At 56.3% G+C, this 21,722-nt stretch overlaps 1 protein-coding gene across 4 annotated transcripts; it reads left to right on the top strand.

Annotated features, from left to right (window-relative positions):
* Nucleotides 1-1,194: 1,194 nt before the first annotated feature.
* On the top strand, nt 1,195-21,461 carry Atp13a2 (ATPase cation transporting 13A2). 4 transcript variants are annotated; one of them, XM_052716442.1, is made up of 29 exons: nt 1,195-1,369; nt 6,245-6,339; nt 6,453-6,635; nt 7,717-7,775; nt 7,862-7,970; nt 8,224-8,297; nt 9,286-9,363; nt 9,513-9,582; nt 10,266-10,400; nt 10,492-10,558; nt 10,642-10,773; nt 13,667-13,822; nt 14,873-14,983; nt 15,062-15,108; nt 15,188-15,376; nt 16,071-16,277; nt 16,692-16,787; nt 16,868-17,027; nt 17,141-17,261; nt 17,367-17,491; nt 18,100-18,260; nt 18,355-18,471; nt 18,554-18,633; nt 19,174-19,326; nt 19,411-19,507; nt 20,164-20,387; nt 20,469-20,620; nt 20,784-20,953; nt 21,043-21,461. In XM_052716442.1, exons 1-29 carry the CDS (start codon nt 1,360-1,362, stop codon nt 21,178-21,180), a joined length of 3,516 nt encoding a protein of 1,171 aa, XP_052572402.1. In that variant the 5' UTR covers nt 1,195-1,359; the 3' UTR covers nt 21,181-21,461. The 4 variants fall into 4 exon arrangements, with proteins under 4 accessions (XP_052572402.1, XP_052572404.1, XP_052572401.1 ...); XM_052716444.1 differs by having other exon boundaries at nt 1,196-1,369; nt 8,218-8,297; nt 20,858-20,953; XM_052716441.1 differs by having other exon boundaries at nt 1,196-1,369; nt 8,218-8,297.
* The last annotated feature ends 261 nt before the right edge of the window (nt 21,462-21,722 follow it).

Genomic DNA, 21,722 nt, shown 5'->3' with positions numbered 1-21,722 from the left:
CTCCTGTTCAGAGGTCATTGACCCCAGGACCAGGGGACACCTTAATTGTCTCTGTCACTATGGAACAGTGTGGTAAATGCTGTAGACAAGTCTCCTAGGCTTTTGAGGTCTTCATTTGTCCCCCCTGTGCAGAGGTGCATGCAGGTCATGTTTCCAGGCTTCTGGGCTGGGCCCTACAGTCTCTTTGGCCTTCCTAAGGCCTTCTGAGCATCATCACAGCCAGCCTGTGCACGGACACCTTTATGGCCATACCTGACCACAGGAGTCCAAGGCAAGTGTGTCTTTCCTGACATTTATCCTGTAGTATCAGGTTCTGTCCAAAGGGTTTCAGATGAGTGTTCTCATGCAGTACTTAAAACAAGCAAGCATTGCTGCTATGTGTCATTTTACAGGTCAGAAAAAGAGGTCCACGTCCAGTGAGATGGCTCAGGGGGGTCAAGGCACTTGCTGCCAAGCCAGAGGACTTGAGTTCAATCCCCAAGACCGCAGGGCAGAAGAAGAAAACTGACTCCTGAAATTCTTCTCTCATCTTCACACAGACCCCACCCGCGCGCACACACAAACAAAATACACATCAATAATGTTTTGTTTTTAAAAAAGAAAAAGAGACCCGGGGAGGTTAACTGATAAATCCACAGTCACACAGCCTGGAAGACATGGAGGCAAGCTTGAGTTTGCATGCCTAAGGCTCAATTAACTACCATGGTGTGCACCAGGGGCTGTATGTTTGTGGACAGTTTCCCTTCTGTCTACTCTCTTTCTGCTTGTCCATTTTCCATTCATCTGCTTTGTCTCAGGTCTGTTCCACCTGTGTCTCCCAGCATGCCCTTCTGCCTGCCCATCTGCCTGCCTGTATTTTTGTCAATTTTATCTCCCAGAATATTGGTTTTTCTGTTTATCTGTTCTGTCTGGGTATTGTCCCACCTGTCTCCCAGCGTCCCCCACCCCCGCGCCTGTATGTGTACCTGCCTCCTCTGTTGTGTCTGGGGACTGCGTCCCCCCATCCCCCGCCTTTCCCACCTCTCCCCTCACCGCTCCCCATCCCCGCACTCCTGCCTCCACCCACGCAATCCCCAGACTCAGGATCTCAGGCGAGCTCCGGGCGGAGGCCACACTGGGAACTACAAGTCCCGGCAGCCCGCGCGGCTGTGGCGGACGTGGGCGCCGCGGGGGGGCGGGGCTTGACGGCCGCAGACTGACTGCGGCACCGTTCGAGCCTCGGTCGCGTCGTGCAGGTGCTGCCCAGCCCGGCCCCTCCGCAGCCCGCCGCAGCAGGCGCCCCCGACCGTGCCCCGGGGCCTCGCACGCCGAGCCCAGGCCGCGGGCCGTAGCGGCCGGCGATGAGCGCGAGGAGCCGAAATGAGCGCAGGTGAGCCGCGGCCCGGCCCTCCCTTCCGTGCTCATCCCCAGGCCCCCAGAGAGCAAGATTTAGGATGCTGCTGCGCACACCCTGGGCCAGAGGGTCTCTGGGGCTGGGGAAGGGAGGGGGGGTGTGCCCTCCCCGCCCTCTCTGAATGCATTCGATCCTGAGTGACAGGTTCAGGTGAGGGACGCGGTGCACCGCCCTCGGGCCTCTGAGCAGTCACCCATGTGTGCTGCATGAACAGCGTTAGGGAAGCCATCTCTCTGCTGGGCCTGGATGAACTCCTAACCCCCAACCTCAGGTCCCACAGAGAAAGCTTGTCAGCGGCTAGGTCCAAGGACCACACCCTGCATGGCCCCCGCGCCAGGCTGAGTGTCTTAGGCTGGAACCGAAATCCCACCTGATGCAGTTAAGGCTTCTAGACCCAGGCTGCCCGCTAGGTGCTAGCTAGCGTGCCCAACCCCCAGTCTCTGTTTCTCCCAGCACATCTCTGGCCCAGTCCACAGCCCCTATCCTACAGTGCCTTAAGTGAGGGAGGGAAAAGAATGGGGGGGGGGGGGGCGCGAGGGGGCAGCTTATGATAAGAACTGCCTGCCCATCATGCACCCGAGCAAAGTCTCTAAATTCTAGAATCTAGCCAAAGACCTCCCAGGTGCACACTCTCCCAGCCTGATGGAGGCCAGGAGCTCCTAGCCATGGGGGAGCCACCATAGTAGATGCTGGTGCCCTGGGTAGCTGGCAGATCCGCAGCAGGAAGCTGAGTCTTCCGCAGGAAGTAAGAGGTTCCCAAATGGCTTTGACTCTGGCCCCTCTGCTCTGCTGTGCTGGTGCGGCTGCCCCAGGGCTGTGACCTCGCCCCAGCCCTGTCTCTGGCGTTCACGGCTGTGTGACTCTGTGTATAGTGTCTCTCTTGGCCTGCCTTTTCTGGGCTTTGTGTTTATGGTGCTGGGTATCAAGCCCAGGCCTTGGGCGCTGCTCTTGAGCTATATTGTAATCTTTGGGTCTTATTTTTTTTTAAAGATTTACTTTAAAAGATTATTTTAAAGATATATTTTTAAAAGATTTATTTATTTAAATTTCTTTTAAAATTCTAATAGTGGGGGGGGGGAGTGGTGGTTACAGGAGGTTATGAGCCACCTGACTGATGTTAGTGCTGAGAAGCACACTTGGAAGAGCAGACTATGCTCTTAACTGCTGACCATCTCTCCAGCCCCTATTACTTTTATTTTTTGAGATTGGGGGTCTCATGTAGCCTAGACTGGCCTGACGTGCAATATGTAGTCGAGGATGACCTTGAACTCCTAATCCTTCTGCTTCCTTCAGCGTTGGGGTCACAGTCATGGGCCACCAAACTAAGCTCTCATTTTAAGTGTGTTATAAATTGTACTATTACTTTGTGTGTACATTCACCCCCATGTGCCACAGCCTGTGTGTGCGGTCAGAGGATGGAATTCAGGTCATCCGGCTGGTGTAGCCAGTGCCTTTACCTGCTGAACCGCCGCCGCCGCCCCTCCCCCACTCTCAGTGAGACTCTTTATCTATGCTTTTCCTGAGGCAGCTGGCTGTGAGGGTGAATTAAAGGCTCTGTTCACCACAGCCAATCGTTCCAGCTTCCCCGTTTGAAGCCATGTGATTCTGGGCCTGAATCTTAACAGCTCTGTTCCTCAGTTTCCCCATCTTTGAGGGGAACATTTCGGCAGTCCCTCCCTCAGAGGGCTGAGGTGAACCACAATGTTGCCACTGCTGTCTGAAGGCCCTCAGGCCCCTTGGCTAACCCGGGAGAGCAGGGACAGCTCACAGAGCCTGCAGCCTGTGCAAGCCAGCTTGAGGCTGCCTGACTGGTGAGCTCTGGGACACCTTCCCTTGAAGCCAAGTGCTTTGAAGATGTCCTGTGTTCCTGCCAGACAGTGCACTGGGCGTGGTCCTTTTGGGCACTCTGGAGGTTTCCTCCGATGTGACTTCCTCCTTTGGCAAGCTGCCTTCCCTCCTTCCCTGGCTGGTTGTGAGCATCCTTGTGAAATCATGGGTGTGTGGTAGACACTCGAAAGGAACTTTCCAGATTAGATCCTGGGGGCTGATGGTAAGGGCTCTTTAAGGAAGAGGCTAGAGACGTGGGGGATGGGGGGTGGCACAAGGGCACTGACCCCTCCTGTGCTCTGCAGTGTGTGGGTGTGAGTCCATTCATTCATTCATTCATTCATTCATTCACTCACTCAGTGCTGGCTGCGGCAGCAGGTGCTGTGAGTAGAACAGAAATCAATGAGGGAGGGTGACCGTGGGGACTCTGAGGAAGACAGGCCCATTTCCAGTCTCCCGACAAGCCTTCGGCAGAATGGCTGTGGGAGGCTCAGTACTTCCATTTGTGAACCACAGTCAGAGGCCACCCCTCAGCACTTGGTAGGTGGATTCGGGTCAGATGATCCACTCAGTGTTGGCTCTGTGACTTCTTTATCAGTCTGAGCCCCATCCAGCTGGTGCCCCAAGGTCCTCGAGCCACAGGAAGGAGCTGACGTTCAGGCCTGGAGGCTAGGTTTCTGGCTTGGTGATGAGAAAGGAGAGGCCAGCCTGGGAAATGGGTCAAAGGAGCATCCATGCCCTGGTGGGAAGCCGCCTGCCTGTGCCAGCCTCAAAGACTGCAGACGCCCTCTGTGGCTGAGCCTCACTCCTCTCTCTTTCTCTGTGGCCAGCTGCCTAGTGCATCGCTACACACACTACCCCTTAGAGATTAGGAATGCACGCCCAGAGAGGCTGAGTCACCTGCTTCATGAATCACAGCTTGGCAGAGAGTGCAGTTGATGATGGAGACATTAACTATGGCTCTTGGGCAGTGTACCTCCCCACACCTGTTTCCCAGCCATAGGATAGAGGTGGACGTTGTGCTGTTTGCTAGGGTTGTGTGGAGGAACAAGCAGGTGGTTGTATAGCCTTGCTCGGCCCTTTGAGACCCTGAGGTGCTGTTTCCCAGTCACCAGAGAGTGCCTCCAGGATCCACCTGTCTGTGTCCCCACAGCACTGGAATTTCCGATGTGTGTCACTGTGCCCCCAGCTCTGACACTGTAGCCAGATGACCGGGTCTAGCAGGAAAAGGCTATAGCTACTGTGGCCAAGGACCTGAGAACCTCCTACTGGACCTCCTGTCCTGAGTTCAGGTCCCCTCTGTGAGAGCCAGGCTGCTCTTTAGGGCCAAGGGACAGAAATATGTTCTTCCTAGCTGGCTCCACCCTCACACCAGGGTCTGTCTATCCATCTGTCGGTTCCTGAGGTGAGTCATTCCTTTTCTGTGGACGGTAGGAGAGGGCCACTGGTTCGGCTGTTTTCTCTGGGTCTTCAATTTAAAGAGGCCTCAGGTGGCACAGCACAGATGGGTTCCAGGCTGTTCCTTGTAGGTGTGACTCAGGCTCAGGCCTCCTGGCCCCTCGGGCCTTTGTGCCCTAACCCCAGTTCCCTATGTGCCTGAGTGGGCACTCGTCCTAGGAGGATTATGAACAGCTCTGGCACGTGGGAAGTGACTCTTCTTCAGTCCTGGTTGCCCCTCCCAAATTTGTCTTTGTACAAGACCAATACATCCATTGTTTAATTACAAAAACAAACAAATCCAGTCTGAAACCAGCCTGCCTGGGCATGCCTCCTGGTGCTCCAGATGCATGCTGTGTGATCTTGGGCGAGTTACTTAACCTCTCCCTTTCCTTTAAAATGGAGAGAGGAGGCTGGGAAGATGGCTCAGTGGGGGAAATGCTTGCTATGTAAGCATGAGAATCGAGAGTTCGGATCCCCTGCACCAACGTAAAAGCTGGCACAGTGACACACATCGGAATTCCAGTGCTGTGGGGACACAGACAGGTGGATCCTGGAGGCACTCTCTGGCCAGCCAGCCTAGACTAATTGGTGAGCTCCAAGTTAGGGAGAGACCCTGTCTCAAATGAAGTAAGGAGGAGAATAATAGAGTAAGATCCCCAGTGCCAACGTCTGGAGCGCGTGCGCGTGTGCGCACGTGTGTGTGTGTGTGTGTGTGTGTGTGTGTGTGTGTGTGTGTGTGAATGAGAATACACCTGAGCCTGTATGTGCACACACAAAACACGCCTACACACAAATAATGAAAAATAAAATGGAGATATAACTGACAGAATTATTATGATAGCCGTGTGAAAAGGGCTGGGAGCAGAGGCCCACACATGACTAGCCACCAAGCCTCAAGCATGGGAAGCCTCTGAAGCACAAACCCAGCCTGACAGGTCAGGATTCTTTAATGGTCTGGGAGAAACTGCAGAAGCCTCAGCCTACAGGGACTGAGCAGCCGAGAGACTAGGGATGCTGTGAAGGAAGCAGCTGTGAGAGGAAAGGTTGGCCTGGTTGGGTGGAAACATCTAGAAAGACTCCTGCCCTGGAGATGGGGAAGTGGGAGGGAAGGGGGTTCCACCCTAGCAGCCGGTGCCAGTCCCTGCTCCTGACAAGGCCGGTGTGGACTTGACATGGTAGGCGGTCTGGACACTGTGCCTGAGCTGGGCACCGGGACTGAGTGAGAACAGCCCCGACCCCTGCCCGAAGGTGACAGTTAGGGATTGTGGGTGAAATGCTGTTCCCCACGAAAACAGCAGCAAGACACAGGCGTCCAGGGTAATTATGTGCCTCTCTCCAGCTCCTGCCGGACACACAAGGGAGCAAGACACTCTTAAGAACCAATGGCCAGTTAGTTCACAGGCCCAGAAGGCCTGGGTGCAGAGTGACCAGGCTTGCCAGAAGGAAGAGGCGGCCTGGGGGTGTGGCCTGGTGCTGCTGGACTGGCTCACCTAGCATCGCAAGGGCCTGGTTCCATCCCCAGCACTGAAACCAGAAAAAGAAAAGCGCCCTCCCTTCCGTGACCTTCCTCCTCTCTCTCCACAGACAGCAGCCCGCTCATGGGCAGCACGCCCCCCAGCTATGGGACCCTGATGACAGGGACATCAATCGATCCCCTCAGCTCCTCAGTTTCATCCGTGGTAGGTAGTGGCGGCGGATGGAGTGGCCCTCCAGCCTGTCCCCAGCGCGCCCTGGCTTCTGTTCTGTCCCGGCCTGCCCCCTGCTTCATCGGCCCTGTCACCTGCATCCACAGAGGCTCAGCGGCTACTGTGGCAGTCCATGGAGGGCCATCGGCTATCACGCCGCGGTCTGGATGCTGGCCGGGATCCCTTGGCTGCTATTCCGCTGGAAGCCCTTGTGGGGCGTGCGCCTGCGCCTGAGGCCATGCAGCCTGGCCCGCGCCGAAACACTCGTTATAGAAATAAGAGACAAAGAGGTGAGTGGGGCCACCTGGGACTGAGAAAGAGTAGCGGGATGCTGGGCTGCTCAGTCCAACCACCACTGGCCCTTGGAGGGGGGCGGGGAGGAGGCCGCACCCCAGAGGAGGCAGTGGACAGGGACAGGCCAGGTGTGGCTGGCTGGGCTCCCTTATAACCCTGGAGCTTTTTCTTCCTTTAGAAAATGCTTCATTAGTTTCCATAATCAAACCCACAAATACAAGACCTTCCCAAGAGCTGGAGATGGCTCTGAATGGGAGCTTCCGTTAGGGTTCCTACTGCCCTGATAAACACTATGACCAAAAAGCAACTTGAGGACGACAAGGTTCATCTCACTTCTGCTTCCACGTCACAGTCCCTCATCAAAGGAAGTCAGGGCAGGAACCGAGGCAGGAGCCGTGGAGGACCCTGCTTGCTAGCTTGTACCCCATGGCTTGTCCAGCTCAGCTCAGTCTGCTCTCCTATACTATCAAGGACCACAGGCCCAGGGTGGCCCTTCCCCCAGTGGGCTGGGCCTGCCTACACAGTCATAAATCGGTTAATCAAGAAAATGTACCCCAGGCTTGCTCACAAGCCAATCTAATGGGGGCATTTTTCCCAACTGAGGTTCCCACGTCTCAAATGACTAGCTCATGTCAAGTTGACAGAAAGCTAATGGATAAGGGCACTTGTTGCACAAGCTTGAGGACCTGAGTTCGAATCTAGCCCCCATGTGAAAAGCTGGGTATGGTCGCCTGGGTAAGGGAGCAAAGACAGCAAGATCTTTAGGGCTTGCTGCCCTCCAGCCTACCTTCAGGGTCCAGGAGTGACCCTGTCTCAAGGACGCGAGGCAGAGAGCAATGGAGCAAAGTCCCTGATGTCCTACCCTGGAGTCTGTGTGCACACCGCCGCACCGCCACACACATGTTCACGTACGCCGTGCTCACGCGTGTGAAGACTATTGGATATACTGTACTGTCTGTCTAAATGGAGAGCTCTGTATCATTGACTTCAGCTTTCCACAAGTCCGCCTGGCTATGGGACTGCCCTGGAAGGATGGGGGTGCTTTCTCGAGGCTGAAGTCACACCTCTGTATTCCAGGGTAGTTCCAGGCAGCTCTTCACAGTCCAGGTGCAGACTGAGGCTGTTGGCGAGGGCAGGTGAGACAGCAGGTGTCCTGTCCCAGGGAGGGATGGGAGGTTTGGGCAGCCGCTGGAGCTGCAGAGTAACACCCAACCCCCTCCAGCCTGGAGCTGCCCCGACAGGCCCAGGCAGAGGATGGCCGGAGTCAGGCAGCTGTGGGAGTGGTCCCAGAGGACTCATGGGAGGACACCACCCAGCTCCAGAAAGAGACAGTGAGTGACCAGCTGGGCTTGACCTGGCCTTGCCCATCTCTGGGCATCTGGGTCCCACACTCTGTGGGAGGACTGGGCTCAGGGAGCTCTGTGTCCCTCTGGCTCTCTCTGGTCCCAGAGGTCTGGGATGCTGCCAGACTTCCAAGTTTCTCTTTCCTGGGATGCTGTCCCGTATCCCTCTCCACCGTCTGCATGTGGATGCTCCTTGATACCGGGCCACCTCCCACTGGCCTCCCCTCCCACCCAGAAACAGGTGCTGCGCTATTACCTCCTCCAAGGCCAACGCTATGTCTGGATGGAGACCCAGCAAGCCTTCTGCCAAGTCAGGTAGAGGCCCCAGGCATACCACACCGTCTCCAGCAGGGTGGGTTTGGGTACCAGGGCATGATGGGGCTGGCCTAGCCTGGGCTACTCTCAGCTGCCCTGAAATCTTAGGCAGTTCACTAAGCCTCTCTCAGCTGGCAGCTGCTTCCTATAAATAGGGGGTGAGGGTACGTCTCATCTCATAGGGTTGTTTTAAAGGTACTTCTGCCAGGCACCACACCCCAGGCTCTGACTCCCATGGTGTGCTGAGGTTGAACCCTTAGAAGCAGAGTTCAGATGAGGGTGAAGGAGGCATTGGGCTAGAAGGTGACCCCGGACAGCCCTGGGGAAGTGCCAGTAGAGGGTGCCAGACCTTCTTACCACCAAGAATACCAGGTATACCCTTGAGCAGTGTGGACCATGCACCTCAAGGATGACAGAGACAACCTTCAGCTCCCAGCTGTGAAGGGTTGTGAGCTGCTCCAAGGAAGGTGGATCCAGCCACACTTGGGTCCTTTTGCCTTTCATACACCCTATGCTCACACAGCCAGGACAGTCCTTGGGTAAACTTGGGTGTTTGGAGGGGAAGATGGGCTCCCCCATCCTCTGCTGCAAGGCAGTGACAGGAACAAAGTTCACAGGCATGCTTGTCACTGAGCATTGACATCATCGCAGCTACCTGGCCTGGCAGGGTGGGTGCGTCTCCTGGCCCCATTTTGCAGATGAGAAAATAGTGGCATAGAAAGATCAAGTGACTTGCCTAAGGTATCATCGGTATAAATAATGTTTTGTAACTGACCATAGCATCCCCATCCCCATTGCTATCCTGCCTTGGTGAGGTAAAGTTTGCGGCCTAGTCACAGGAGTGGGTAAGCTGAGTTCTCTCCTTGGGGTTTAGTGTGACTGAGGGGGCCTGACAGCCCTGGAGCCCCAAGTTCTCAGCCTACAGAGGATGAAGTGCAGAGCTCAGGCCCTGTCATCCATACAGTGTCCCTCCCCTCCCCCTCCCCAGCCTGCTGGACCATGGCCGTACCTGTGATGACATCCACTGCTCCCGCTCCGGCCTCAGCCTCCAGGACCAAGCTGTGAGGTATGTGCTGCCCCGGCCCCTGGGGTCCCACCTGTTCCTCCTTCCCACACTCCCATCTTCCAGTTGGACCTTTTCGGGGCCTTGGTTTCTGCGGTGGAAGGTGGGGTTGCTGACACCCTGGGCCAGCTCGGTGGCCTCCCTTTTTCCAGGAAGACCATTTACGGCCCCAATGTGATCGGTATTCCCGTCAAGTCCTACCTGCAGCTGCTGGCGGATGAGGTAAAGGACCCTGGTGTCTAGCTTATCCTTATCCAAGTAGGGGTCAGTGACAGGCAGTCCCAGACTCTGGTGTCCTCAGCCTGAGAGCCCAGACTGAAGACAGGGAGGGTCGATGCGGAGTGTAGCGTGTAGAGGGCCACGGCAGAGCCACGGAGTCAAGCTCAGCCTCGAGCGAGGAGGTCACTGTTAGAGCTGGTCCTGCCCCAGAGCCCAGTCCTGCTCTGTCCTCTTGCTTCCTGCCAGCCCTGTGAATAAGGATAAGGACTATACAGTATGTCCTCCCAGGAGGAACTCAGGGCAGGACAGGACACGGACGCGGTCACGCATAGCCAAAGGGACCACCTCTACTTAGAAATCATGTCCTAGCCTTCTACAGACTGCAGCCTGACACCCATTCACTGTTTGGTTTTAGGCCTTACCCCTCTGGTGTCTCAGTCTCTGCTTCCGGTGGTAGCGCCACCTTGTGGGATTGTCCTCACCATTGTGTGGCATTTAGAAAGCGTGGGTCTGACATGTCTGGGGACAAATGTCTGTGTCCTCCTCACTGCAGCTTGGGGGATGTCCGAAGGAGCTGGGAGTGGGCCTAGGCAGGAGACTGGGTTGGCTTTGCTCGGGGCAGCAGCCACCCAGCTGTCTCCGGGCTGCCCAGGGATGCAGTGTTTATGTGTCTCCCCCTCCTACAGGCACTGAACCCCTACTACGGATTCCAAGCCTTCAGCATCGCGCTGTGGCTGGCCGACCGCTACTACTGGTATGCCCTTTGTATCTTTCTCATCTCGGCCATCTCCATCTGCCTGGCTCTCTACAAGACCAGAAAGGTGAGCATGGGTGGCCCGCCCGGCGGGGATAAGCAGAGTATCCCCAAGGGGCCGCCACCCACTCAGCTCTTCTCATCCCTCTGTCCCACAGCAAAGCGTGACTCTGAGGGACATGGTCAAGCTGTCTGTGCGGGTGCAGGTGTGCCGGCCTGGAGGAGGTGAGGAACAGGCGGGAAGGAGGGAGGCTGGGCTTAGGAAGCAGCAGGGCAGCTGACCCTCACTGAACCCCATCTGCCCACAGAGGAGGAGTGGGTGGACTCCAGCGAGCTGGTGCCCGGAGATTGCCTGGTGCTGCCCCAGGAGGGTGGGGTGATGCCATGCGATGCTGCCCTGGTGGCTGGCGAGTGTGTGGTCAACGAGAGCTCCTTGACAGGTGAGCCCAGCTTGCTCGAGGCCCAGAACCCTTCCCTGCCGTCCAACCCTCTGCCTCTCACCAGAAGCTACAGTTGAATTTTTCTTTTTCTTTCAAGTAACAGTCCTGGCTTCAGTGCTTGCTAACCATATGCCTTTAAACACTCAGTGCCTCAGTTTCCCCACCTGGAAAATGTGGTTGTCAGTGATTGTGGGATAGATAGGGTGTGCCTAAGCTCTCATGTCAGCATCTGCGGATAGCTTAGACTCTAAGCCATGCAGAGACTGTGGCCTGTGAGCCAGGGTCCTGCTTGTGCCCCATGTCTCTTCCCCGTGCTCACACCACCACTGCAGCACTTCCAGCTGCATGCGCGGGCTCATGATCCTCTCTAGTTTTGTTCCATGTGCCCTGGATGCTTGTCCACATGCATGTAGCGCTCCACACGCTGCCTAGGAAGCCATGGTGCAGGTGGATGGGGACTGATGTACTCCCGGGTCTCCAGCCAGTGCCGATGGCGCTGCCAAGACCAGCCTTACCTGGGCTTCTCGCAGTATTTATGAGATTCGTCCAAGAGCCTGTCACAGGGGCTCACACCTGTGATCCCAGCACTCAGGAGGTTGAGGCAGGAGGATGACTAGGTCCAGGCCAGCCTGAGCTAAAAGTATGATGAGAGTGGATGGTTGTTTCTAAGAAAAGTTCTAGCCCGGGTTTTTTTCCTGTTGTTTCTGTGTGTGTTTGTGTCTATGGTGCTCGCTGTTGAGTCCGGGACCTTACTTTGCCCTGTATCTTAATCTTAGTTACTTTCCTTTGTCTTTATTTTTGTCTTTTTTGTTTTGTTTTTTTCACTTTGAGACAGGGTTTCTTTGTGTGGCCTTGGCTGTCCCAGAACTCACTCTGTAGACCAGGCTGGCCTTGAACTTAGAGATCTGCCTGCCTCTGCCTCCTGAGTGCTGGGATTAAAGGCATCTGCTATTTTACCTGATTCCTTTAGTTACTTTTCTAGTACTGTGACAGAACACCGTGACCAAGCCAGTTGAACCTTGTAAAAGGAAGTGTTCAATTGAGCTTACAGTTCCAGAGGGTTATTATTCCAGAGGTTTCCTTGATGATGGAACAATGCATGGCGGCAAGAACAGAAGAGCACTCACATCTTTTTTTTTTTTTAAGATTTATTTATTATGTACAGTGTTCTGCCTGCACGTATGTCTGCACACCAGAAGAGGGCACCAGATCTCATTATAGATGGTTGTGAGCCACCATGTGGTTGCTGGGAATTGAACTCAGGACCTCTGGAAGAGCAGCCAGTGCTCTTAACCTCTGAGCTGTCTCTCCAGCCCGAGAGCTCATGTCTTGATCCACAAGTAGGAGGTAGAGAGAGAGAGCTAACTGGGGATGCCTGGAGGCTTTTGAAGCCTCAAAGCCCACCTCCAGTGACACACCTCCTCCAACAAGGCCACACCTCCTAATCCTTCCCAAACAGTTCCACCGACTGGAGACCAAGCATTCAAACATGAGCCTAATGGAGGCAGTTCTCATTCAGACCAGGGATACACCAGGTTAGGCTGTCGTCTACCACTAAGCTACACGCCCCACTCCTTTATATGCACTTTGTTTTTGAGTCAGTGTGTCACCAAGTTACCCAGGCTGGCTTCAGATTCACTCTGTAGTCCTAACAGACTTCAAACTTATAATCCTCCTGCCTCAGCCCCCTGAAGAGCTAGGATTACAGCACTGCACCCCTACACCCAGCTTTGTGATTTTACCTGTATGATAAGCTAATGAAAGCAAACACAGTTGTAATCCTAGCATTCAGGACGCAGAAGCAGGGTCACCCCAAGTTAGAGTCCAGCCTGGGCTACACAGTCAGACTCCATCTCAAAACAGTGACAACAACTACAGAACCCTCAAAAAACAAAAAAGAGTAAAAGGTGCCAGGCGGTGGTAGGGCACACCTTTAATCCCAGCACTGGGAGGCAGAGGCCAGCCTGGTCTACAGAGGGAGTTCCAGGACAGTCAAGGGTACACAGAGAAACCCTGTCTCAAAAAAAAACAAAAAAAGCAAAAGGACTGGGCAGCACTCAGGAAGTTGAAGTAGGGGGAATCCCGAGTTCAAGGTCATTGACTACATAGTAAGTTTGAGGCTAGCCTGGGCTACGTGAGAAAAGTCTGGCCCTCCATGGACTATTCCACACCTGCCTCATCTTAGGGACACAGACAGCCTGGGCTGCTCTTGAGTGCCCCTAGAAATACGCATGCTGTGGATACCCAATAATCCTGTCCTCACAGGAACTCAGTAATGGATTCTCCTTTGCCAGGCAGCTTACCCAGGGCTTTGTAGAGGTGACAGACACCCCCATGCAAATATCCTTATTAGTTAGATGTGAGCTGGGCATGATGGCGCACACTTTTAATCCCAGCACTCAAGAAGCAGAGGCAGGTGGATCTCTATGAGTTCGAGGCCAGCCTGGTCTGTGTGGTGAGACCTTGTCTCAAATCAAAAAAGCACAAAGAGTAAGATGTGACCGATACTGATGACTCACACCAGTGATTTCCAGAACTCTAAAAGCTAAGTCAGGAGATCACAAGTTTGAGGCCAACCTTGTTACATAGCGAGATCTGTATAAAAATCCACAAATGATACGTGGTAAACTAACTCCAGTAGGAGAAGGGCTTCCTAAACCCTGGCCACCAATATGTACACACGCTGGCACTGACTGGCCCAACTACCCAAAGCAGGTTCCTGGTAACTGGCTGCCTCCCCTCAGGATTGCCTCACAGTCTCAAGTCCTCCTTCTACCCACCCAGTTACAGAGTTAAGTGTGGCTTCGGAATAGTTGTGGGCAGCTCTTAGCTCTGACGGTGGGAGGGAGTACCCTGAGGGCCCCTCATGGACCTCACCCCATGTCCCTCCCAGGGGAAAGCACCCCAGTGCTGAAGACAGCCCTGCCAGAGGGGCCCAAGCCCTACTGCTCAGAGACCCATCGGCGGCACACACTCTTCTGTGGGACCCTCATTCTGCAGGCCCGGGCCTACCTGGGACCCCGGGTCCTAGCAGTGGTGACCCGGACAGGTACATATCTGGAGGTGGGGGAGTGCTGAGCTCAGCATACATAGGAGCAGTGAGGCCGGACAGGACAGGGCCTGGAGCCCTGGTTCCCACCGCCACCTCTGCCGCTGGAATTCTGACTAGTCCACCTAGCTGGGCCCTTATGTCCCTTTCTCTTTTTTTAATTTTGTGTGTGTGGGTGTTTTGCTGTATGTATGTTTGTCTGTGCATATGCATGCCTGGTGCCTGCAGAGGCCGGAAGAGGATGTCAGATCCCTTAGAACTGGAGTTACAGATAGTTGTGAATTGCCATGTGATATTGGGAAATGAACTTGGGTCCTTTGGAAGATCAGGAAGTGCTCTTAACCACTGAGCCATCCTCCAGCCCTCAGTCCTTATCAGAAGTTGGGGCAGACTGTAATCAAGCTTTGCCATGCTTGTAGGAGACAGCAGGGGTCCTCCTGTAGGAGGGGAAGGGACTTAGTCCTCTGTGCTGTAAATGAATCCACCCACTTGAGAGGCTGTCCTCTAATTCCACTTTTAAAATCCCTGTGGAGGACCTGGTGGCACACACCTTTATCCCAGCACTGGGGAGGCAGAGGCAGGTGGATCTCTGTGAGTTTGAGGCCATCCTGGACTACTGAGCAATTTCCAGGCCAGCAGGGGCTAAATAGTGAGATCTTTCTGAAATAAAACCCTACAGAGGCCATGCACTTAAAATCCCAGCTACTGGGGAGGTAGAGGCCCAAGGATAACAAGTTGAGGTCCAGCCTGGGCAATTTAGTGGGACCCTCAGTCAGAATGAAAGTAAAAAGAAGGCTGCAGAAAAGTGAAAAAGTACTCAGCATTCACCTTGTTGGATGAGGGTTCAATCCCCGGAACCACAGAAAGAAAATAATTGAACAAGAACTGCGGGGTTTGGGCAACCTTGTGAGTTGTCATCTGTGACCCCAGTCCAGATGGTGGCTGGCCCTGTGAGTGTCATCACCCCAGGGTGCAGGCGGTGTGCAGGAGGCGAGGGGTGGGAGGAGCTTACCCTAACCCCTCCTCCCTCCCTTGGCTTCCTGCCCCCAGGGTTCTGCACCGCCAAAGGCGGCTTGGTGAGCTCCATCCTGCACCCGAGGCCCATCAGCTTCAAGTTCTACAAACACAGCATGAAGTTTGTGGCAGCGCTGTCCGTCCTGGGTGAGTGGGCTGCATGCCTCCCTCTGTGACAGCCTCAGCCGGGTCCCGAGTCCCGCTTACCCCTTGCTTTCTCCCCAGCCCTGCTTGGCACAGTCTACAGCATCTTCGTTCTCTACCGAAACCGGGTAAGCCGGAGGCTGGGTGGGGCCGCCATCTTGCAGGGCCGATCCGGCCGAGCTCTGTGTTCACAGTGCCTCCTGCCAGGTGCCTGTGAACGAGATCGTGATCCGAGCTCTGGACTTGGTGACGGTGGTGGTACCACCTGCCCTGCCAGCTGCCATGACCGTGTGCACGCTCTATGCCCAGAGTCGGCTGCGCACGCAGGGCATCTTCTGCATCCACCCACTGCGCATCAACTTGGGGGGCAAGCTGCGGCTCGTGTGCTTCGACAAGGTGGGGGCCTGGCTGGCAAGATTTGGGGGACTGGGCACTTCAGCAGTCAGCCTGCTGGACCTAGACCCGATTCACACCTGGGAACATTCAGGGCCACCCTCCACAACCATCCCCTACCCATCCCATCTCATGCCTGGCAGATAAAATGCCTGAAATCGTGTATTTAATTGTTCAAGAACCATTTGGGGCCTACTGTGCTGGGCAAGTACACAGAGCTGGAGTTCAGTAGTGACCAGCACAGGGGCACTGGTGTGTGTGTGTGTGTGTCCCCAGCCAGTGAACACACCAGTGGTACACTGTGTGGACAGTGGGTATTAGGGGAGCCCAGAGCTGCCTTCTGAGCACTCCCATGATGAGGGCGGGCAGACCAGGTGGGGAGGAACGAGGGTCTGTGGTTCCTTAAGGACACAGTGGACCTGGGACACACTGAGCAGTGGTGACAGCAGAAGGACCGGGTGGGCAGCAGGTGGTGAGCAGAGGCCTCACGTTGACCCATCAGGGCCGTGAACTGAGGGAAGGGAGGATGGTCAGACCCAAACAGGGGTGTAGAGGTTGACTCCAGCAGGGACACGGGGTCTGGAACAGGCCTCCTGTGGCCCTTGCTCTGGTTCCTGTGGGACTCACCTGGCCTGGGTGTGGGGACCAGCTCAGCATGGCCTGACTCAACAGAGGACTCGGCCCTGTCCCTCTGCAGACAGGCACCCTCACGGAGGACGGCTTGGACATAATGGGGGTGGTGCCCCTAAAGGGACAGATGTTGCTACCACTGGTCACAGAGCCCCGCCACTTGCCCCTGGGGCCCCTTCTCCGAGCACTGGCCACCTGCCACGCCCTCAGCCAGCTACGTGACACCCCAGTGGGCGACCCTATGGATCTCAAGATGGTGGAGTCTACAGGCTGGGTGAGGAGGCCGAGCAGGCCAGGCCCCTGCCTCAGGGCAGCTGGCCTAAGGAATGCTACCTGTACTCCCTAGTTGTCTCTGTCACATCTGTCGTCACTGTCAGTCAAGGGAGAGCCTTGTGCTGAGTGTCTGCTCTGTCCTGGCACCCCACGGTGTCCACCTTTTCTCGTTCACTACCCCTGTGGCCCTAGCATAAGCCTGAAACCTGATTCCTGGAGATTTTAATAACTTGCCCAAGATTTCCCAGCAACTTACCCGTGGGACAGCCAGAGTGTGGATTTGAGTCTGCACAGATCCAAAGCCCACATTAACTTGTACCCCTCCGGTCATGAAGTCTTCCATGAGTCTAGTCCTGCTGCCCCTCTGTTCGTCAAGGCCCTGGTTCCCAACCTCCTTTGTTTGCGCCCCAACCAGGTCCTGGAGGAGGGTCCAGCTGCAGACTCAGCACCTGGGACCCAGGTCGTGGCGGTAATGAGACCCCCACCCAGGGGGCCCCAGCAACAGGGAACGGTAAGCTGCGGGATGACTGGGGCTCGGGGCCTCAGGACCGGGCCCCACCGCCAGCCCCTCAGCTCTTCCCCCACCCACAGGAAGAGCCACCGGAGCCAGTCAGCGTCCTACGCCGCTTCCCTTTCTCCTCCGCCCTGCAGCGTATGGACGTGGTAGTGGCATGGCCAGGGGCCACCCAGCCTGAGGCCTACATCAAAGGCTCCCCAGAGCTCGTGGCCAGCCTCTGCAGCCCTGAGACAGGTGAAGGGGGCAGGCCCAGAATCCACTATTGGGTGTGAGCATAGAGTGGGCGCGGGTCCCGGCCTCTGACGCCCCCGCCCCCCATGCCCTGATGACACTCCCTATCCCCGCAGTACCCGGCGACTTTACCCAGGTGCTGCAGAGCTACACAGCCGCTGGCTACCGAGTTGTGGCCCTGGCTGGCAAGCCGCTGCCCATCGCACCCAGCCTGGAGGCCGCTCAGCAGCTGACCAGGTGAACCCATCCCCGGGAGGTGTGGAGGCAGGTGCCCCATCTAGACACTGGGAGAGGGGCATTGATTCCTGCCTGACCTCTGACCCGGGGATGCTAACCCTCTAGGGACACTGTGGAGCAGGAGCTGAGCCTCCTGGGGCTGCTGGTCATGCGGAACCTGCTGAAGCCACAGACGACCCCAGTTATCCAGACTCTGAGGAAGACGGGCATCCGCACCATTATGGTGACAGGTATTATGGCCGAGGGGACCTGTGAGGAGGGTACAGCCTGCCCTGTCGTGGGCAAAAAGAAGGCTTCCCAGCATCCCCTGCTGCAGCATCTTTTGGAGCCAGGTCCTTCCCCGTCTTTTCGCAGTATCTGTAACGTGTCGTTGTTGGACAGAGGAGGACAGATGAGTTCCTGAGCGCCAGGTGGAGTGTCAGCCTGGGTTACAGCCCAGCTCTTCACCTGCTGGGTCACCAGGAGGTCTCCACCCGGGTTCCAGGTCCCTTCTCCATGTGGGACAATGGTGTTGGTGTCAGGCTAGAAGACTGTGACAACCTCATAAAGCAGGAAGGCTTCCCACTGGAGTGGAAGGACCATGGCTGGCAGTCTGTCTTTCTCACACACCCCAGCCCTGCACTCACTCACAAGTATACATGCGTCATGCCCTGGTCATGCAGCGGCAGGCAGAGTGCCGAGCTGGGGCCCAGCCCAGTTGTTCCTCTGACATTCACTGAAGAAAGAGGTCTAGGGACATGGCTAGACTGCCCAGCTCAGCCATGCTGGACACAGCGCTTGTGGATGGGCCACAGGCCCCTGGACAGTGGTAGACTCTGACCCTGCCTCACACTCCTAGGGGACAACCTGCAGACAGCAGTCACTGTGGCCCGAGGCTGTGGCATGGTGGGCACACAGGAGCACCTGGTTATCATCCATGCCACCCACCCTGAGCAGGGCCAGCCTGCCTCCCTTGAGTTCCTGCTACCCGAGTCCTCTGCAGCCACGAACAGGGCTAAGGTGAGGCAGACCACCAACTCTGGCTGCACTGTCCCCAGCGGCCCCATTCCATGTCACCTGACCCTCTTACTAAGTTGAGTTTCCTGATCCCTAGGACCCTGTCCAGGCCACAGGCTATCCCATGGAGCTGGAACCCCGGTCCCGTCACTTGGCCCTCAGCGGGCCCACGTTTGCTGTCCTTCAGAAGCACTTCCCCAGGCTGCTGCCCAAGGTAGAGCTGCCCAGGGCGGGGCCGTGTGTTGCCCGTCTCTGCACGCCAGGCGATGCTCCAGTCCTCCCCTCTCACGCCCCAGGTCCTGGTGCAGGCCACCGTCTTTGCACGCATGGCCCCGGAGCAGAAGACGGAGCTAGTGTGCGAGCTGCAGAAGCTTCAGTGAGTGCTGTGTGTGGTGTGCCAGAGGGCCGGCGGGAATGAACTTGTCCATATGTCCCAGTCCCCTCCTCAGGCATTAGTGACCCTCCCTCCACCTTCCCAGGAGCCGGGCATGCTGGCATGTGCTGTCATCCCAGCACTTGGAAAGCAGAGGCAGGAGGATTGCTGCTAGTTCAAGACCAATGTGAACTATGTAGGGATACTGTCTCAAACAAGCAAGTAAAAAAAGCAGGACTGATGTAGCTTAGTGAGTTCCAGGCCAGCCAGAGGTACCCAGCAAGGCCCTGTCTCAATAATAAACAAGTAAATAGTAAACAGCACTTGGGTTGGGCAGGAAGTATGGTAGAGTGTTTATCTAGCATTTAAGACATACTGGGATCTATCCCAAGCACAGTAAAAACAGGTACCCAAGCAGGCTCCTCTGTCATGCCAAAAATAATTACATCTGTTTACCAAGCACCAGCTGGTCATTAGGCTGGACTCTCCCTGGGGCATGGAGTTGTTTCACAGGCCGTATCTACGTACTCACCTCTCTGTCAGGTACTGTGTAGGCATGTGTGGGGACGGAGCCAATGACTGTGGAGCCCTGAAGGCAGCTGACGTGGGCATCTCGCTATCCCAGGCAGAGGCTTCAGTGGTCTCTCCCTTCACCTCCAGCATGGCCAGTATTGAGTGTGTGCCCACTGTCATCAGGTAAAGGCATGCAGGGCTGGTGGGTGTGGGTGAGGCGGGGCCTGCCAGCAGCCTGAGCCCCTGATGTCCTCCTTTGCCTCCTAGGGAGGGCCGCTGTTCTCTGGACACTTCATTCAGCGTCTTCAAGTACATGGCCCTCTACAGCCTGACCCAGTTCATCTCAGTCCTGATTCTCTATACAGTGAGCATCAGACCCCAAGCCTGCACCCCACCGGGGAGAAGTCAGGGGACTGTGACTGTCATCTGCCTGCCATGGCTCAGGCAGTGAAGCTTGTGTTCAAAACCACTGGCCATGGGTCCCTAGAAGTGGGGCTACTGGTTGGTGTATGCTGATAGCTGTCTCTATCTCCTAAAGCTCCTAGTCTGCAGGGGAGAATAAGGCAGAGCCCAGGCAGGAGTGACACAGAGCCTTCCCCTGCCCAGAGCATGCCCTGTTTGCCACACACACCCCCCCCCCTGCCCCCGCCGCCACTACAGAGGTGCAATGGGCCAGATCCAGGTCTGCCTCAGAGTTTCTCTGGAGCAGAGAGAGTGTGGCCCCACCAGGCAGCCCCTCTGCTCCGTCAGGCTGGGGTTTTGCTATATGTCAAGCAGCCTTCCACAGGAGCTTTAGACCCTGGTTTCACCAGGGGGCAGGACAGCATGTCATGTATCAGACTGCGCCGTAGATCGTTGGGAGCATCTGTCATCAGGCTTGAGGTCCACCAGTGTTAGCTAAGGATGCTGGGTCAGACAGTGGGCGGGAAGGATTCTTCTGGCTCCGTGAGGACAGGGGACACCCTGGGGCTCTGCAAGAGCCGGTCACCAGCTTCTCCTCCGTCCCCTTGCCTGCCACAGATCAACACCAACCTAGGAGACCTACAGTTCCTGGCCATCGACCTTGTCATCACCACCACCATTGCTGTACTCATGAGCCGCACGGGCCCGGCACAGACGTTAGTGCGAGCGCGGCCACCGGGGGCGCTGCTGAGCGTGCCTGTCCTTGGCAGTTTGCTGTTGCAGGTGGCCCTGGTGGCTGGCATCCAGCTGGGGGGCTACTTTTTGGTCATAGCCCAGCCCTGGTAAGTAGCAGAATCCCTTGCACCAGTACTGCCCCTGCCTCTGACACCCCTCACTCTTAACCCTACCACCCTGGTCCCTAGGTTTGTGCCTCTGAACAGAACAATGCCCGCACCCGACAACCTGCCCAACTACGAGAACACAGTGGTCTTCTCTTTATCTAGCTTCCAGTACCTCATCCTGGCTGCAGCCGTGTCTAAGGGGGCACCCTTCCGCCAGCCGCTCTACACCAACGGTGCTGCTGCGTGGTGGGGTGGGGGTGTCGGGCTGAGGGGTGGCAGCTGGAGTGGAGAAGGGACCCTGAGTAGAGTGTGCACTTGTGTGTGGTTGTGTGTGTGTGCGTGTGTGCATGCGTCCCAGGGCGCAGCGCCATTGCTGACAGACTCCCCCACCCCCAGTGCCCTTCCTGGTGGCCCTGGCGCTCTTGGGCTCTGTCCTGGTGGGCCTCATCCTGGTCCCCGGCCTCCTGCAGGGGCCACTAGGACTGAGGAACATTGCGGACAGCTCCTTCAAGTTGCTGCTGCTGGGCCTGGTCGCCTTCAACTTGGTGGGCGCCTTCATGCTGGAGGTAGGGTCCACACTGAGGGATGCTAGGGAGGGACATGGAGGACCCAGGCCCAGCCATCCCTCCACGCCCTTCCCACTTGCCCTCTGCAGAGTGTGCTGGACCAGTGCCTCCCGCCTTGCCTGCGGTGGTTCCGGCCTAAACGGGCCTCCAAGAAGCAATTCAAGCGGCTGGTACGGGAGCTTGCTGAACAGCCCTGGCCCACACTGCCCATCAGCTCTGTGAGGTAGTGTAGGCCTGAAGGGCATGCTGGACACTGGATCCCCCTGCCCCTGAGCTGTAACTGGACCCATCTCTAGAGACAGCACCCGTCACCTCCCACAGCTCCCAAGTTGGCTGTTGTCACATTCCTGCCCGGACACTGCCTGGCCCAGCCTTCCCTGAACCCGCCTGGGGAAGTGCTGATTGTTATCCCCCACCTTAGACCATCCTGTGTAGAGATAGCAGCTACCAACTCCAGCCGGAGCTGCTGTCAGTGGAGCAAATAAAGCAACACAGGTCTTGGATCTGGGCACTGTGATGTGTCTCACTGTCCAAGTCCCATGCTCGCCCTTCCTGGTCCCACTGGACACCTCTGAGTGTCTATTTCATCTGACCGTGTGCTTCCCAGTGTAGATGGGATACCTGATGCATACATACAGCTTAGTCTCTCATTCATGCCGTCTCCTGCCCTACACCTGCAGGGTCCGACCCCACTTTATAGATGGTGATGGCTAAACTGAGGCTGGGGGTCACAGCAGTGGCTGCACTGTGCCTGATCTCAGCTTCACTG

Source organism: Peromyscus californicus, unplaced genomic scaffold, assembly GCF_007827085.1.
Source record: "Peromyscus californicus insignis strain IS unplaced genomic scaffold, ASM782708v3 Scaffold_5__1_contigs__length_169319896, whole genome shotgun sequence".
NCBI lineage: Eukaryota > Metazoa > Chordata > Mammalia > Rodentia > Cricetidae > Peromyscus > Peromyscus californicus.
The sequence above is the reverse complement of the archived record's forward strand: the minus strand, read 5'-3'. Positions and strand labels throughout refer to the sequence as shown.